General features: G+C 40.8%; 7 protein-coding genes across 7 annotated transcripts; 5 read left to right on the plus strand and 2 right to left on the minus strand.

Moving 5' to 3' along the window:
- Nucleotides 1-659: 659 nt before the first annotated feature.
- On the plus strand, nt 660-3892 carry PCYB_141890 (HORMA domain containing protein; the record flags this gene model as incomplete). Its single annotated transcript, XM_004224660.1, has 2 exons — nt 660-1058; nt 1238-3892. The coding sequence occupies 2 exons, from the start codon at nt 660-662 to the stop codon at nt 3890-3892; spliced, it is 3054 nt and encodes a 1017-aa protein (XP_004224708.1).
- A 188-nt stretch (nt 3893-4080) lies between these two features.
- On the minus strand, nt 4081-5203 carry PCYB_141900 (snoRNP protein GAR1; the record flags this gene model as incomplete). The annotated part of the gene is made up of 2 exons (XM_004224661.1): nt 4081-4223; nt 4642-5203. 2 exons carry the CDS (start codon nt 5201-5203, stop codon nt 4081-4083), a joined length of 705 nt encoding a protein of 234 aa, XP_004224709.1.
- A 1550-nt stretch (nt 5204-6753) lies between these two features.
- PCYB_141910 (ribosomal RNA large subunit methyltransferase J) lies at nt 6754-7551 on the plus strand (the record flags this gene model as incomplete). Its single annotated transcript, XM_004224662.1, has 1 exon — nt 6754-7551. A coding segment is annotated over one exon (798 nt), but the record flags the coding sequence as incomplete, so codon positions are not given.
- A 1200-nt stretch (nt 7552-8751) lies between these two features.
- PCYB_141920 (hypothetical protein) lies at nt 8752-13623 on the plus strand. The gene is made up of 5 exons (XM_004224663.1): nt 8752-9100; nt 9128-10605; nt 10691-10913; nt 11058-12883; nt 13096-13623. The coding sequence occupies exons 3-4, from the start codon at nt 10691-10693 to the stop codon at nt 12881-12883; spliced, it is 2049 nt and encodes a 682-aa protein (XP_004224711.1). The 5' UTR covers nt 8752-9100; nt 9128-10605; the 3' UTR covers nt 13096-13623.
- Nucleotides 13624-14221: 598 nt separating this feature from the next.
- On the minus strand, nt 14222-15564 carry PCYB_141930 (hypothetical protein; the record flags this gene model as incomplete). Its single annotated transcript, XM_004224664.1, has 2 exons — nt 15490-15564; nt 14222-15085 (listed from the first exon to the last, which is right to left on the minus strand). Coding segments are annotated over exons 1-2 (882 nt in total), but the record flags the coding sequence as incomplete, so codon positions are not given.
- A 29-nt stretch (nt 15565-15593) lies between these two features.
- PCYB_141940 (hypothetical protein) lies at nt 15594-16580 on the plus strand (the record flags this gene model as incomplete). The annotated part of the gene is made up of 2 exons (XM_004224665.1): nt 15594-15663; nt 16066-16580. 2 exons carry the CDS (start codon nt 15594-15596, stop codon nt 16578-16580), a joined length of 585 nt encoding a protein of 194 aa, XP_004224713.1.
- Nucleotides 16581-17523: 943 nt separating this feature from the next.
- On the plus strand, nt 17524-18297 carry PCYB_141950 (ATP synthase delta chain mitochondrial; the record flags this gene model as incomplete). Its single annotated transcript, XM_004224666.1, has 1 exon — nt 17524-18297. The coding sequence occupies exon 1, from the start codon at nt 17554-17556 to the stop codon at nt 18295-18297; it is 744 nt and encodes a 247-aa protein (XP_004224714.1). The 5' UTR covers nt 17524-17553.
- Nucleotides 18298-18682: the final 385 nt, after the last annotated feature.

Raw genomic sequence — 18682 nt, forward strand, 5'->3', positions numbered from 1 at the left:
ATAATTTTTGAATACTCGTCGTTTTGCATAATCCGTCGTTTTTTTTGAGGGGCTCTATAATATTGTCCCTAATGGTTTGCTTGGCCTTGTGTATGCACTTTGCGTTCGCTTGTGTGCACATATTTTGTAGTTTTTTTGCGTCTTCTTCTGACCTTCTTCTGGCCTTCTTCTGGCCATCTTTTGGCCTTCTTTTTGTGCAGTTTTGTTTCCCCGAGCGCATACAGCCGGCATCCTTGAAAAGGTTCCACTATATTGGTAAAAGCTATATATCGTTTTTGTTACCAGAAGAAATACGTTTGTCTGCACGAGTGTAAATTATTTTTAATATATCATTTTGTCAATTTTTTTAACCCCAACGGGCTAGCTTCCTTTTGTGGCAGTGTTATACCCACGTGGGTGCGCTTCACTGGTGCGTTACTAGCGCGTTAATGGCACGTTACAGGCGCGTTACCATCTTGTTATCGTGTGCTTTTGTAACTACTGCTAGCGACGCGCATTTATTCGAGGCCAGCAGTTGAGCGCACGAAACTTCCATTTGCCCTCCGCGCACGTGGCGACGCCCATTTGGCAGTTCCGATACATTTTGCAGACCCCGCTTTGGACTCCCTACTTGCCGTTACTCCCACCCCCAATAATCTCACCCCCCCAAAACGGCCAAAATGATTTCGCGCATGTCGGTCAGAACACACACCCAATCGGAAACGCTAACGAAGCAGGACTCTGTGAACATGCTAAAAAATATAATCAAACTGGGGATCAGTTTAGTCACCTATTTACGAAATTTATTTGAAGAAAGTGCCTATGAAGAAGTACACATCCAAGAATTAAAATTAAAGAGACTTCTACCCATCAACCGAGAAGCACATATGATAATTAATTGGCTTGAAAAAGGAGTATTCGACGCTATAGAAAAAGAATACTTACGGATCCTAATCTTAGACATAAATGACATATATGATAACTCCATCGAATGCTATAAATTTAGTTTTTCCTACAACTCTGTTAGGGGTGGAAAAATAGGGATCACATTGGAGACGTCCCAAAATAAGCCAAATAATGTATGCACAGATAGCCAAATGGAAGAAAAAAAAAAAATTTTAACCTCAACAGGTTGAAAGATATAAAAGACAGATTACTAAATAGGAAGAAAACAAAAAACGAAACTGCCTTATGCTTTAAAAAAGATGCAAAACAAAAGACGTATGAACTGTTAAGGTCGTTAGTATTACTCACACAGACATTAAATCCTTTACCTGAGAGAACGTACCTCTCGATGAAGCTCCTTTATTATGATGAAATCGTTCCGTACAATTATCAGCCTCCCTACTTTAGAAACCCAGACAACAAGGATCTATTAAAATTTGTTAATCTACCCAATGAGGACTATGTTGGAAAGGTAGACACGGGTCATCACTACCTTTCCATAGTTGTCAATTCTACTAGCGCTAGTAATGAACAACAGCAGGTGGGTTCCTACAATTGCAGCGAGATGCACAATCAGGATATGAGCAATGCAAACCGTCATCCGTACGGCAAAATTCCAGATGGGGATTACTACCAATATGATGGTGAAGGGGAACATCCCAGGAGAGCGAAAAATCAGGACAATCCTGACGAGGGTCTCCATGGTGATTCTCACTATGATCAGGATGATGAACTTAATAAGTATGCAGCTGGTCGAGGCGAAAAGAGATACAAGCAAGCCAAGTACGAGGATGATAGACAAGCCTTCCTGAAGAAGCGACTAGTGAAAAGCAGAAATAAAGGAAAGGATAGGAAAAACTGCATAGTCATAGATGATGACAATTTTGCAGAGGAAGATGAAGAGGAAGGTCAAGGCGATAATAAAGACTATGATGAGGACTATGATGAGGACTATGGTGAGGACTATGGTGAGGACTATGATGAGGACTATGACGAGGACTACGATGAGGACTATGATGAGGACTATGCTGAGGACGATGATGAAGACGATGATGATGAAGAATACGTAGAGGGGCGTAATGGAACCACCCGAGGAGATGCTGATAATCGCACAGGCGATAATCGTAACAGAGTGGAAACTCGCTATGAGGACGAGCGAGACGCGGACTATGATTACTATGATGAATATGAAGAAGACGACACGGAGGAAAATGTCGATGATGACGATGATGATGACTCCGATGTTGATTACGAATACGATGAGGAATACTCCAGCCTGAGCGATGAACGGTCGCATAAAAGGAGCAAAAGGAGTTGCAAAAAAACTGGAACGAAAAGGAAAAAAAAGTTATCGCCATCTTTATCGGATAGCAAATTAAATGATAAAATATCAGCATCTCTAGTCAGAGTCATCAAATGTAGTAACGACCATGATGATAGTAGCAACTCGGATAATAACGAATGCTACAGCAAGATAGGCAAAATGCTCTCACAAACAAACAAAGATGCAGATGAACATGATTGTGTAAAAGTAGAGAAGAGAGAAATAGAAGACGATAAGAAGAAGAAAAATAAATACTGCGTTAACAATAAAAAAGAACTCGGAAATTCCTACTATAGGAGTAACCCCTACAGGAGGAACATAGATAAAATGGCTACCCGTTTGTATGATAATTCCGGTGCCAATAATTCCCCATATAGCAACACAAATGGAAAAGCTACCAACGAACTGAATAAGCCCTACGGAATTCAAAATAATTCCAAAACTAATACGAGTCGTTTGTACTCTTCCTATGGAGTGGACGATGCGAATGCATACCTTGACAATGTTAGGGACAGGGACAGAGACCGAGAAAGGGATCGAGACAGGGAGCACTACGAAAATAGGAAAAACTACATCAAAACGCACAAAGATAACTCTCTCATGAAAATGAAAAAGAAAAGAAAAAAAGAAAAATTAACCTACAAAAATTTAAAAAACAAAAAATCGCTGCACAAAACATTCATGGTTAAATATAAAAAGAAGAAAATGCTTCACAAAATAAGAATCTACATCACGAGATATAAAATTCTCAGCAAGACAAAAATCAGGCAGAAGTTCCCCAGTGTCTCCAACTACGAAATTGACAAAGTTTTGCACAAGCTCGTCAACGAAAATATCATTCGCAGGGACGGGTACAAGTTTTATAAGTTCGTTGAAGATAAGAGCGATGGGAAGGAGGGCTTGGAGAAGAAGCACGACGGGGAGCCAGGCCACGCGCAGATGGAGCAGACGGAGCAGACGGAGCAGATGGAGAAGACGGAGCATATGGAGCAGACGGATCAAATGGAGAAGACGGAGCAGATGGAACAGATGGAGCAGACGGAGCAGATAGAACAGACGGAGCACTCGAACCAAAAGCTCAAAGAGGAAATCCGCAAAGAGGATGACTCGGTTGTAGACCCGGTTGATCACCCAGCCGATGAACCACCTGACGACCACCCCGCGGAGCAGCAGCAGCCAAACGCAGATGCAAATTTCATCGACATGTCCAAAGAGGATAGCGTGAAAAATTCAGAGATCGAAAACAGTTATGAAAATAGCCTGCTGAACAACATTTCCGACCCCTTAGAAAGTCAGGAGGCCATCGAGCAGATAGACAAAGAGGATCAAAACAACATGAATCAAATTAATGACGACATCCAAAAGCTCTACAACGATGTATACAATTTGTGTGTTAAGACAAAATATGTCAATAAAGAAATTATTACAAAGGGACTTAACATTTATCCTTTGCTTGCCAAGCCGTTAATAGATAGACTTTTACGAGAGGGAGTTTTAAAAAAAAAGGTCGTGAAAAATAAGGGTTATGAAAGTAACATCTTTGTCCCCATTGAAAGTGCCTATATTGCTAATAACAGGGTGGACGAAGTGGGCGTCAAGTCCGATGCCCCTGCGGAGAATCTCGCGGACGAGGAAAAAAATTGAAGTTACGGCGATGACATGGAACGCCGCGCAACCCGGCGCGTCGCAGGGCATGCACAACGGCAGGCGAAATGGAGCGAAAAAAAAGAAAAATTCGCCCGTTCCGCTTCCCAAACCGACAAGGTATAATACAATTTTTTTTTTTCATGTTAATTTTTTTTCTGTTATGCAAATCAACTTTGCTTAAGCGTTTAATAAAAATAAGGGAAATGCAAAAATTGGATTTCGAACTCGTCGCACAAATGGAACCCACATTGTTGGAGCCACTTTTTGTGTGCATTTTGGCACGCGCACGGCCCCCCCAAGTGGCAACTTTTTATGAGGAAAAGAAACTCTGAGCACCATAAAATGGCAAAATAAAACAACGCGCCAAAGAGTGGTATAAATAGACGTCGTCCAAAATAACACAGTTACAGAGAAAAAATTCACAGGGCAAATTTTTTTTTTGGAAAAAATAAAAGAAATCGAATTGAACATTTTTTTTTTTTCTTTTAGTTAAAAATTGCATATTGCGCGGCTAGTCAGGGCCTCACGAGTGCCCACCAAATGGTTTTACTTCGCAACGCGGCATTAAAAGGCATACACAAAAAAAAAGAACAAGCGGGTACGTACATAGGCATACATACATGCACACACACACGCACACGCACATACATTCATATATAGATATGCACGTGTGGGTGAGCATTTGTACGCGAGTGGGCTGTGACCGGGTTGGTCCTAAAAGCGCCCCCTCTGGTTCCCAAACTTACGACCGCTGTTAGGTCTGTTCCTGAAATTATTTTTATCATTTCTGAAGTTCCCACTGTTCCTTTTATACTGATTATTGTCGTTCCTCCCACCTCTGTCATTTTTATGATTACCCCGGAAAGTAAAATTATTGGGCTTCTTCACATTGGGGGTCAAATTATTTTGCTTCTTCTCCCTATTCGATCTTTTTTTCTTCTTTGGTTGATGCGTAACTTTCTTTTCTTGCGGTAAAAACCTACTCAGTGGGAGTGTCTGTGATTGGTCAATAAAAAATTTCGTATCGGTCGAAAACGACTTTGCATGTATCCCTTCTTTTAATTTAACAGAAAAATAAAATTCGTTAATGGGCCCAAGGATTTCATCGACTTTTCCTATTTCTTCTTTATTTTCCAGAAATATCCTACCGTTAAAATAGGGAACTAAATTTTCCAACTTATTTTTAATAACTAAGTCATTTTCGCAATGTTTGTAGAATGTGCCCCCCAAAATTATTTTGTCAAATTTCATTTCGCTTTCTTGGCCTCGGTTGAAGCTTCCTTTTCTGTTCTTTTTGAAGAACCCCATTTTGGTTGAGCGGAGGGAGGCGTCCGGGTGGAGCGGTAGAAATGGAGTGCTGAACGACCAAAAGGTACCTTCCTACGCAGATGTACACACACTTACGTAGGTGTATATAGCCCTCCGCCGTTTTAGCAACCTGCCGTTTTGTCGTTCCCCTTTTTTTGCTTTCCCCGTAATTTTGTTCTTCACTTTTTTGGCTTCTCCCTTGTAAATCGCTTACAAATTTGGGGTGGTCAGAAATACTCCCTTTCTATATAGCGCGCCCTCTTGAAAGTAAGTTCTACCCACTTTTATGCTCACATGCGAGGGCTTCTCTCAATGCGATACCGCTATAATCTATACGACCACGGGGGTTAAAATCAGTCAAATAAACATACAACCACAAAAATGGACTCACAAAAAAAAAGGGCTTTTTCGCCTTGGGGTAACCTTGGCAAAATTAAAGGGAAGTAAAAAAAAAAAAAAAAAGTGACATGTAACTATTTCCCTAAGTATGTGTCTCCAAATGCTCTCTCTTTGTTGTTTCTTCCCGAGGGATGATATACTTTCTTTCTCGTGAAAAAAAAAATGAAAAATTGCCAACTTGACTAAGTTGTTAAAGGTTATATTTTCGTGCCTCAAATGGCCATAGGATTTGTTCATCAAGGCTTTTTTGGCCTCAAAACGTTCACAATAAATACATATGCATTTATATGTACATATCTGTACGCACGTCGTTATCTATATATTTTTTTTTTTTTTCTTCCTTTGGCCTTCCAAAAATTGTGCCCCTTTTTCTGTTGCAATTTGGAAAAAGATCAGCGAAATGAACAGCCCCCCCTTTTCTGCATGCCAGAAGAATAGGCCTTTTTGGAAACATCGCGATGGTTCAGTGGGGGGCATTTTTTTCGCGCCACAATGCAGCCTTCGTGAAAAGCACTCCGGTCGGAATACGCAGGAGGGGGTACTATTATTGCCCACACGTATAAGTACATAATATAAACGTGCATAATGACTCACTAATTTTTTTTTTTTTCCCCCATAATTTTGCAAAATTGGAGAAACGTTTTTTGTGCTGTGTTCGTTTTTCCCTTTCCAAAAAAAAAAAAAAATGCATGTGTTATATGTATAGATATTTATATACCCGTGTTGTACCATTTAATATGCAGCCTTTTTATTTATGTAAAAAAATTTTGTGCATCCCTCGTCCTGAGATAAGTGCCTAAGGAGATAAACACAGAAATAGGGAGACACAACTTGGCTCTCCCTCGTTCATGTAGAAGGTGCAAAAATTGGTGAACACACACGGAGGGGAGTTATGCTTATGAAAGAATACCTCGGAGTGGAGGACCAAAAGTAGGAACTAATCTGAAAAAGCCTAATGCAAAGTGCTGCGGGGGGAGGCATAACAAGAGAGAGAGGGAGACCCACCAGTTTACATATATTGAAGGCAAAGGAAAAGATGCCACAGAGGTGGGAGGGACGCAGCAAACTGCGTATAGTGAAGGTGCTCCTTTGAGGAAACACCAAAGAAGAACATCTTCAAAGTAGCAGCTCCTTCTTATGTGCAAAAAAAAATGAAATTGCTCCATTTAACTGGGAAGAAAAACTTCCTATTTCAGAACATGCAGCTACGGCTGTATAAGGAAGCGCCGCCAAAGGTGTTAAACAAAAAAAGCAGTCACTCAAGTCAGTGGATACAAAGGCAAATAACGGACAGATATGTGTTGAAAGCAAAAAATGACAACTACAGAAGTAGGGCAGCATACAAACTTATCGAACTAGACAATAAATACATGTTCTTGAAGAAAAACAAAACCATATTAGATATTGGGTGCTACCCTGGTAGTTGGTGCCAAGTCATTTTAGAACGAACGAAGAATTACTCAAATGAAATTATAGGTATCGATAAAAAAATTATGGACCCATTACCTAACATACATTTCATACATGCAGAAATAGGAGGAGCAAAAGATAACACAAACGATAATAACCTTGTAGATGTAAAGTTGAGAGAAATCCTACAGGGAAAAAAAGTCGACATAATATTAAGTGATGCCGCTGTACCTTGTGTTGGAAACAAAATTGATGACCATTTGAATTCCTGTGAACTTACTTTAGGCATAACAAATTTTATGGAGCAGTATATAAACATGGGGGGGACCTACGTGGTTAAGATGTACCTGGGTAGTCAGACGGATAACTTGAAAACTTATTTGAAAACGATTTTCCAGTTCGTCAATACGACTAAACCGAAGGCGTCTAGGCGTGAGTCCAGGGAGGTGTACTTAGTGTGCAGGAACTTCCTCGGCCGGAAGAAAATCGGCGAGGATGTGCAGATTAAGGGCGCCTTCTCGCTCAAGGAGGGGTATTACTAGTGGGCAGTTCGGCGGTTTGGCAATTCAGCAGCCACCGCGATGAGTACACAGTGCATATCATATATATATTTATACATATGTGGCACATGTTTATGCCTTTTTGTTCCCCCGCTTGCTTTTCCACGCTCCTTCATTTTATGCATACCCCGCTGTTCTAACTTTTTTTTTTTTGTAAGCCTCCAAACGTACCATTTGTTCGCGGTGCCTCTGTTTACCACTTTAAATTGAGGGAAATAAAAAAAAAAATTGCAACGTAGCAATTTTGTATGCGTATCTTATCTACAGGATGAAATCAGCTGTTTTTTTTTTTTTTTTTTTTTTAACGCCACCTGTGCAGTGGAGTTTTCTCAGGTGAGTTGCTCCTACCCCGAAGCGGTTCAAACTGTTCTTAGAAAATGCCCCCGCATTTGTATGTTTTGAACATTGGCCCTTATGCGCGTTTTTTTTTTTTTTTTTTTCCTTCTTGGCATTCACTCAAACGGGTTTTTCTTTGTTGGCCCAATTTTTTCCTTTTTTTCGTTTCTGCACAATTTGGAATGCCTCAAAAAAGGCTCGTGGCCATTGCGTCCCTTGGCCCTTCACATATTTGAAGATTGGAAGAAGGGCCCAGGGGACAGACTCTCCCTGCCCGCGTTCCAAAGGGGACTTCATCTCCACTTTAGTAAGCAATACGGGGCGATACGTATACATGCACGCGCTTATGCATGTGCTTATGCATGTACCTATGTACACCCATTTTGCTCATTTGGAAGCCACTGAATGCGAAGAAGCTCCCCACTTTGATGTCACTAGCGTGGTAGCTTCCTCCACCACCGGGCGTTCATCCGGCACAGCGCTGCGCTTATGTCGCCCACTCGTAAGCTACGGAGCCATCGGAAATAAAAACCGCACGAAGGGGTAATCCCTCCAAGAAAACAACCCCAACTATGCTCATACCAGCAGAGGTAATAACAACCCCAACTATGCACATACCAGCCAGCAGAGGTAATGACAACCCCAACTATGCACATACCAGCCAGCAGAGGTAATGACAACCCCAACTATGCACATACCAGCCAGCAGAGGTAATGACAACCCCCCCTATACACACCCCATCGCGGTAACAACATATACCACAGTGCGAACTGTGAAGAAGCCTGAATAGGGGTGAGGAAGCTCTAAGTTAGTCCAAACAACGACCTCGTACCCCTCGTCAAAATGAACAAGCCAGACAAAAAGTTCACCCTGAAGCTATTTAAAATTAAAAATGGCAACATCAACCTGCTGAAGAACAGAATAACGCACTTTAGCATCCATAACAAATGTATTCACATGGTCCTGTGCAACAACAGCTTAATAAAATATTATTTGGAGAAAAATGAACTCTCGCATGTAGACTTTTACAATAAAAAAACAACAAACAGTAAAGCAGAAATTCGGTCCATGTTTTTTGACAACAAATGCTACCATGGACTTATATGTCTAGCGAACAAGGAATATATTTATGTCCACTTTGAACATAACATTGTCCTAAATTTGGCCAAGTTAAAAAAATATAATATCTCAAGTGTGTGTTTCAACGATACCAATGAAGTTAAAAATACTACTGCACCCCTTTTGGTGGCAACCAAAGATGGGGAAATACTCGAAATGAGCATAAATAACAAAACCAAGAGTAGCAGAGAGCATGAAGTGATTTTTTCCAATAGCCAACTTTCCATTTTGGATATAACCATGATTAACTTGGATATTTCAAACCAGCCCAGCTTTACAAAGCATACGAATGATGATAATATGCTAAGTATTATCTACTTCACCACATGCAACAGCTTACACGAAATTAGCTATACCTATAAAAGCACCAGTGTGAACAACCCCAGCGAGAGGAGCGAACTGTATGCCCAGGAAACGAGAATAAAAACGAACACAGAAAATACGAATACGAACGAAGCAGGGGACGAAACGAAGGTGTACGAATGCTGCATAGACTCCTTGACGTCTATCTTGAAAATTGAAAATATCCGAAATAGGAACTACCTATTCTGGCTCAACGGCTGTTGTATATTTATCAGCAAAATTAACAACTCCAAGGGGGCGAAACCGTCCACCCATGCGAACTATGCGAACCGTGCTGACCGTGCTGACCGTGCGAAGGGTGAGAAAAGTGCGAAAAATGACTGCTCCAGTGGATCAAAGTGGAACATAAACCAGGATGGCAACAACTTGGAGGAGCCCGCCTTCCTGTCCTATTCCTCCCAGTCGGACACTTCAATCGATGGGATAAACCTTGCATCTTTTAGTGAGGAAGAAGGAGAGGAGAAGGACGCAGGGAAGAGGTACAAGCGGGCAGTTCACAAATCGAGTGATTCCCCAAATCGGAAAAAAAATTCACAAACGAAAGGGGCGTACAGAAGTAACCACCATTATAGAAAAATATCGGAACCGGAGGAACAGAGTAAGACTAAACAGATGAACAAAAAAAACAAGCTCATGAGTAAGTGGTACCTAGATAGTAACTATGTCATTGTGAACTTCCTTGACTTAAACATATTGACAAGCGAAAATGCAAACAATTTTGCATTTACCAAATCGTTTTACGAATCATTGTATTGCCAAAAAGGGAACACAAACGTATCGGCTAGCCATATCGAAGATCTTCCTACAGAGCAACAAGGAACAGAACCCGTTTTGACAACCCGAGAACCAAAAATTTATGAAAACACAGTCTCGGCTGTCGTAGATATGTGCGTAAGTGAATTTTACATATTTCTTCTGTTGGAAGAAAAACTAATCATTGTGAACAGTTGCAACCTTAAGAAGGTATTCGAGCAAACCCTAGCCATCGAAACGTATGGAGACGTCATACGCATAATGAAGGACAACTCCGATGACCAAGTGTGGCTCTGCACATCCAAGTATATCTTCAAAATTGTCGTAAGTAAGAAAAAGGAAGAAGGATTTGACCTTAATGAGTATACACAACCAAACGATTGCGATACCGAGTATGCTAATTTGAAGCCGAATCTGAAAAAAAAAAATTTCCAAAATCCTGGAGTCCTGTACAAACTCTGAAAGAATAAAAATAAAAAAATATATCCTAAAAAGTAATAAGTACCAAATTGATCAGTTTAAAAATTTACACATCTCCACTGAGGAAATGCTAATTTCTTTTTTACATAAAAGGCAGTACTTTCTTTTGGCGTCCCATCTGTACAATAACATTCACTACTATAACAACGTCGTTAAAATCGTGTTCTTCATATGGCTCATCCAGCTGTACTCCTACTCCCTCGATCTATACATGCACCTGTACCTCATCACGCGTTGCTCCTTCCCTCGGCGGCAGCTCCAAAATGGAGCCAACGTGGGAAGGCCCCCAGGTGAGCAGTCAAGTGTAGATTCTGATCAGCCAAGTGTAACTTCTGATCAGCCAAGTGTAACTTCTGATCAGTCAAGTGTATATTCTGATCGGTCAAGTGTAACATGTGATCAGCCAAGTGTAACTTCTGATCAGTCAAGTGTAGATTCTCATCCATCAAGTGGAAATTCTGATCAGCTAAGTGGAACTTCCGATCAACCATGTGGAACGGATTCCAAATGCGCCGCCCAACTGGGCCCCTCCGATGAAGCGGAATCGGACGCAACTCCCCACCCTAGGGGTCGGCCCAGTGACCACTCGGAAGTAGCCACCGATTCAAGTCATGACGAACTGAGCGGAAAGGACAGCCAGTCGGTCTGTCAAACGGAAGCGGGTAAAGCTGACAAAGCTAAGAAGGCGAACAAGGCGAACGAGGCGAACGAGGTGAACAAAGCGAACAAAACGAACAAAACGAACAAAACGAAGCGGAAGGAAAAGACCCATTCGAAAGAAGCCGGGGCGCGCGCAAGCACAGCGGGAGGTGAAGACGTGATCGCAAAAGAGGCAAAGTTGAACAATACCAAAGGGGGCAACACCAACATTGGTAACGACCAACACACGGACAACGATGAAAAGCAGAAGAAAGGAACAACGAATGTGCATAAGAGCAACGTAGAGAGTGCAATAAAAAATGACAAGTACCTGAGAAGCGGTAAAAAATCCTTCATTCGTTTCTTCCAGAAGATGATAGAGAAGGACGAAAGGAATGATCAAAAATACAGTTTCGACTTTTCGAAGGGAAAGAAAATGAATATCAAAACGCTAACCGAGAGCGACAATTTTTACGTCTTGCTGAAAATATACAAAATGAAGAATGTGGAAATTTTCAATTTTTTGAAAGCTCAGAAGGGGCTTATTTTGGATGACATGGAGAGGTACAGAAGGGTCTTCGTGGAGGGAGAGGCACATCTCGCAGGGAAAGCAGGGCGGACGAAGCAAAGGGGGACATCCCCCACATCGCCACTGACCTCGGAAGAGGAGCTATCCATGGACGAGGTGCAAACCGCGACCACGCCGAAAAACTTAACCACACAGCCAAGCTCAACTACGCCGCCAACCTCGACGGCGGATCGCGCGAAGAGAAAACTGTACAGAGACATCTACGCGTACAAATGCCTCGAAGCGAGCGTGTATATGATCATCCTGCTGAAGCATTTCAAAACGTTCTTCCAGCTGAATGATGTTATTGCGCAGATTCTGGAGAGTTTCAACAAAACAAATTTTGTCCTTCTCTTTAAATTCATGTGTAACGATTACAATTACATAATCAACTACTACATCAACAGCAATAAGTTCACTGCCCTTTTTAACGTCATTGTTCTATTCCCTCAGAATGTGCTCTTGGACGTGTTAAAGAATTACGCCTTCATTTTGTACCTGCACAAACCACAGAAATATGTGGATATGCTAATTTTCTACGACAACTTGATTGACGATTATGCGGACGTTATTGTGTGCATGTTTGTCATAATTTATTTTTTTAAAGGCAGGGAGGCGCCCAAGAGTGGGGACATGAGCGATGAGAAGAAGAGCGGTGGGGAGCTTCATGACAACGATGGTGATGGGGACCACCGAGATGATCACCCAGATGATCACCCTGATGATCACCGCCAAAACCACCGAGGCGGTGATCCCACTGCCCAGAAGCACACAGATGAATGCATCCGGTTCTTGGAATACATTGCGAACAAAATAATCGAAGAAAACACGTTGACAGAAAGGGAAAATTATATGTACACATTCGAATGCACATGGAAAAAAAACCACGTCATAAATTGCTTACTTATTTTGTACATCGAAAAAAAAGAGGATGAAAAGATAAAAATTTTCTTAAACAGATTAAAATCGTCGGGCATTCATTTTGACTATCTATTTATTATACGCTTTTTGAAGGAAAAAAAAAAGAAAATTTCATTCCCCATTTTTATATAATTATGAAATATTTCGAAGAAGCCGTCGATAAGTCCCTCGAAATGGGAGATTACAAGACGGCCCAAAATGCCGTAATCCTATGCGAAGATGAAGAAGAAAAAAAAAAATTATTTCTCAAAATTATTAAAAACATCTCCAACAATTTAAATGAAAAAAACTTAAAAGAAATAATTAACCTTGTCCGTGATTCAAACTCAATTTTAAATTTACAGGATATACTTCCATACATTAATGAAAACACAATTATTGATTACTTAAAGAAGGATATTTGTTCCTTGCTAGGAATTTACCATTTAAAAATACAGGCCAAAAAAGAAGAAATTAAAGAAAACTTACAAACCATTGATCTGCTCAATGGGGACCTCAACAACTTGAGAAAAAAATATCTTCTTCTGGACAAAAATGACATTTGCTATATATGCAAGAAGACAATTTTTTACAAAAAGTTTTATGTTTTTTCGTGCAAGCATTATTTCCACAGCACTTGTGCTTTGAACATTTACTTGAACTCCAAGCCGAAAGACGAACTCTTCCAGTTTTTCTGTACGCTTCATAATTACAAGAATGCGCTTATCAACAGGAATGAGAAGGACATGCTCACGTATGAGACGAAGATCGATGATATCCTGACGGAGGAGTGCTTCCTCTGTGGCTCCATTTCGATCAGCTCCATTTCGCAGCACTTCATTTCGCAGAGCGAGGGCGACTTGGTGGACAGCTGGGCCATATCGAAGGAGTAGCGGGTGGGGGCGATTCGCGGTGGGAAGCAAATTTCATTTCGTGCATTTGGTTAATTTGGTGCATTTGGTTAATTTGGTGCATTTGGTTAATTTGGTGCATTTGGTTAATTTGGTGCATTTGGTTAATTTGGTGCATTTGGTTAATTTGGTGCATTTGGTTAATTTTGTACATTTGGTTAATTTGGTGCATTTGGTTAATTTTGTACATTTGGTTAATTTGGTGCATTTGATTAATTTTGTACATTTCGTGCATTTCGTCTGTTTAACGCCTTTTTTACCGTTCGTGCTTTTGCTGTGATCCCCCTTTATGACTCTTTTTAAACCGTTCCGTTGTGCCACCCCCGGGCCAGGCACTGCGCGCGTTCCCCCACGCGGCAGAGCAAAAAAAAAAAAAAAAAAAATTCGCCAGTTTTTTCACAAATGGGGAATGTAGACAAGCACAGCACATATTCGAAATACCACAAAAGGCCATAAGGTAGGGATAAATCAAATGCTGTGCCAACAGGTGACACCTTATTCGGCATGACGTACACAAGTGGGTGCGATGTAAAAATGCAGTTGTTCTAAACTACCAGCTAGGTTACCCTTGGGCAGCCCTAAAAACAAGCCTTATCCACGTAGCGCAAAAAACTGGGGGAAAAAATAAAGGATCCGTAGGACGGGTACAACGCATCATCTTCTACTAGACGCTGTTGGGAGGAACCACCCCGCAGAGCAGTCTCATCGCCCGCGTTTCGGTGCTGAGTACTTACAGATAACGATTCCTTTTTCTTACAGTAATCATATATGCTCATTGGAGGAAAATTAACCGAAGAAGGAATAAAAAAAAGGAAGGGGGGATCCAATTTAAATTTTCTATTCATTAACAAAGGAGTAGTCGATTTGGTAAGACAAATTTCACATTTCCTATTTTTATTTTTTTTTTTCAAATATAATTCGATATATTTATTTTGAACATCATCAAATGTCCTTTTCATTTTCCAAGAAATGTATATCCATGGATCACCAAAATGTACATCGAAATAATTTAAGTAAAATTCAAAATTTTCTTCATCTTCCTTTGTCCATGGTTTATTTTCATTTTCAAGTGGAGGGGCTTGAAAATTGCGAACAAAATCGTCATAAGAGTCTTCCGGATATAATCCATAATTAAACTGATTTACATATTTCCATATTTTTCTTCTCTGTTCATTTGTTAAGCATTCCATTGCATATAACTCCTTTGGCGTTATGGTGATGAAGTCTGTCCAACTTTTAAAAGCTCTATCTATTTCGTCAATATTTTCTCCTATCTCTATTTTGGCAAGGAATTTTTTAACATTCCAGTTTTCTGGGGGATCCTTTGCACAACTCTTCAAAATTTCTCTTTTTTCATTTTCAATTTCTTCTGTTTTTTGTCTTCGTAAATGCTGCCTGAACAACTTCAGGTCGAAGAATCTCCTCTTCTTTTTGATCAGCGGGCCTATACGAGTGGGGGGAAAAAAAAACACAAATCTCATAAAAAAAAAAAAAGCAACAAAGGGGTACAGCAGTGTACAGTAAAGTGAAAGAATGATGCATATGATGGGGACACAAACTGTGGCTGCTTCCTCTTGGAAGTTGCCCTCTTGCCCGAACGAGTCGTCTGCCCCCCTTCACACCTGTATCGTCCGAGTCCCTGCGAAGAGCTGATGTGTGAATGCGCCTAGCGTTTCTGAAAGGTCTACTTAGTAGTTTATTCATTAAGGGGAAACAGTGAGGAATAAAAAGAGAGAAAAGGATAACCGTACGTGAACTAAAAACGTGGTGAGTATGTCCCACAAGGGAACTGCGCACAAGCGATAAGGCAAATAATTCATACACCAGTCCGACCCCGCACCCTTTTACCCCTTTCGTGGATTGGCATTTCTAGGCCACCCACAAAAAAGGCTTCTACAATAATGCAATTTTGCTTGGCCACTTCTTTGTGATGAAAAAATGGCGCGTTAAAAATGCATCTTTTGTGGTGGGAGGAGGGTACAAGATACTCTTTTGAAATATCATGCGGGGTGCGACATAGGCGTAAAAAAATGGCCCTTTCCCTCAACTGAGGTGAAAATTACATATGCGTAACACGCCATGCCCATAGAAGGATCTTTTTTTTTTTTTTTTTTTTTTTCATATTTCCCCCCAATGCGGCAACATCATTGCAAAAAAAAAAAAAAAAAATCGAGGCGCAAGAAACTTTCGATAAGTTTTGTTGGAGCGCCCCATGTAGACTTCTTCATTCAGAGATACGGAAAGGAGAGAGTCTCACCCGCATAGGAAAAACTGTATCAAGGTGAAAAGTAGCCGAATTGGTACACTTTGATTAAGCGCGCATGGTTCGATTAAACGCACATGAGATGACGATTTTTAACTTACTGAAGAGCCCCCTGATTGTACCGCACCCCAGTCTGCCTTCCCTCCGTTTATTCACAACAGTCCAGCTGTACAAACCATCGAAGTTTAAACGCATAACGAGAAACCTCTATTTTAGGAAAAAATTATTCAAACTACTTACGACCAAGCCATGCTCTGAAGAAGTAGCCAAGGGGAGCAACGAAGTTAAGCGGAAGGCAAATGAGGAGGCAGTTTTCTATAACGACATAGTTGATTACCCCACAAGAAAAAGACGCATTTACAAGAACAATAAATTTGGAGTAGACGATAAGGTTAAAATAAAAAATGGAGAAAAACCAAGCTTTGAAAAAGTCCTATTTAAATGTACTACCTTGGGGTACATAGAGCTACAGCACATCATATCGACTTTTGTGAGCCACGAAAAGGATAATTTCACAGGTGAAGATATATGCGCTTTAGATAATTTTCTGAGTCTACCGGAAAAAGAAATTTTTGATTACTTGAATGGGGATGAACTGATTCCACAACATCACTTGGACGCATCAGTAATAAAGCGCTTACTACGATTTGTCCATGTGAACCACCCCCATCTCTGATACACCCCCCAGTTCGGAGTTACGTGTGCGCAAAGCGTGTAATTTGTTTGCATAATGGAGTCCTCATTTTCGTTTGGCTAAACGGGGACTCCATGTTTTTGTAAATTTGCAGATGGAAAGGATTCCCAGTTTTTTATTTTTTTTTTTACACTTGGTATTTTATCACCCACGTGTGGTCAATTCCTTTTTTACTGCTTCATTTGCTGCTTTTTTTTTTCTTTTTTTTCCAACCCTTTGAAGTCATTCACAATTCAGGATGACAATTTAACGCATACCCGCACACCTCTTTCTAAACAAAATTTACTCCCCGTCCAGTGTTCGCCCTTATATATACATGCACATAATTATACGAACTTTTTGTAGAAGGGGCGCAAAAATGTGAAGTCAACAGGGGATAGGGCTATCCTTAAAATGACCCCAATTTAACTGACTTTCTCCATCAAACAATTTTAAAAAGAGTTTCTCCCGCTGTGGTTTTTTTTTCGTCAAGAATGGAGGGATGCATATTGCGCCGTTTTTGCAAACTCATCCGGTGAAAACGCGCGCAAAAAAAAAAAAAAAAAAATCAAAACGTGGGCCACATCCCCATATGTGCATGTAACTCGATTTGCTTCCTTTTTTTAGCAAGAGGATTTGATGAGCATTACGAGATAGTTTTCCCTTCCTTATGCGCCTATTTGTTCCCTTTTGTACTTTTTTTTTTCTCCCTCCCCGATCGCTACTTTACATCGCAAATGTACACTGCGCCTGAGTAGCAGTGACTACTTGTGCTAGCGCTGCGTGTAAATGTGGCATATGACGAATTGAAACAGCAGAAGGGAAGATCGTTTCGTTTAGGGATGTGTTTACGTCGAAAGTTTTATGTACCTTTTCACTTGGCTATAATTGTTTAGGCCCCCCTTTTTTTTCCCCCCCCATTTCTGTACCATTTTGCACCTAGCAGGCAACCCTGATCGACTGCGCCTGCTCCACCATGAAAGGCTTCACCTTGCAACGCTCGATAGCCCATTTGGCCATTCCTCCCAGGTGGAGTTGCCATGTGGAAAAGAAGAACCTCTGTTTCTTTCCATGTGGCAGGAGGGGCAGTACGACAAATGGCTTGGGAAACTGGATAAGGCCCTACAGCAGCACAGCAGGAGGAAAGAAAGGGGAAGATGAGTATTACCTGTCCATGGGGGACAACATCGAAAAGAGATACAGCTTAGCGTTATACAATGTGGGAAAGAAGAACAAAAAAATAAACGAAATATCAAGTGATATATTATTTATAAAAAACAATTTCCTCAAGGATAAAACTTTTCTTAATTTCTTGCACACACCAAATATTGAAAATAAAGAAAAATTAAATTTTTTAAAAACAGAGTGTAAAAAGTATAACAATAATTTTAGCCCCATAACATCCAATTTTCTGGAGTCCCTATTCGATTCCAAAAGGATAAATTTTTTGCAAAAAATAATCGAAGAATTCGAATTGCTACTAATGAAGGAGAGGAAAGAAATTAAGTGTTTTGTGTACACGGCCAAAGAAATCAATAACACTCAGAAACAAAAAATTCAGGAGTCCATTCTTTTTAAGTTAAAGAATGAACTAAAACCTCTCATAGAGTACAAGATAGACAAAAGCATTTTGGGTGGGCTCGTCCTGCAAATTGGCAACCAAGTGTTTGATTTTTCTGCCAAGTACAAAATTGAGAAGATTAGGAGCACCTTGTCTTAGCCGCGGATTTGGTGAGCCCTATGTCAGTTCTTCGATGTGCACTCCCGATTATAAGCGAGTGTACCATGTGGATGTTGGCGCATACACACGGTTGTGCGCGAATTGCTCTTTGTGCGGCCGCCTGACTGGCCAACTGCGCCACATAGGGCCGTTTCCATTGCGCGCGGAGCCACTCGGAGGTAGCAGTAGTTAATTTTTTTTTTTATAACCCCCCAATTGCGCATAAGTACATGGACTCTACGGGCTGTAGTAACATTTTTTTTTTTTATCCCAACTCGCAAGTTTTACATTCGCACAAGTGCCAAACGTCTTCTCCATTTTGCGCTTATTTTTACGTCGACCACAGTTGCAGTTATGAAGGTGCTCCTCCCGCACTGGGACAACG

Source organism: Plasmodium cynomolgi, chromosome 14, assembly GCF_000321355.1.
Source record: "Plasmodium cynomolgi strain B DNA, chromosome 14, whole genome shotgun sequence".
Classification (NCBI taxonomy): Eukaryota; Apicomplexa; class Aconoidasida; order Haemosporida; family Plasmodiidae; genus Plasmodium; species Plasmodium cynomolgi.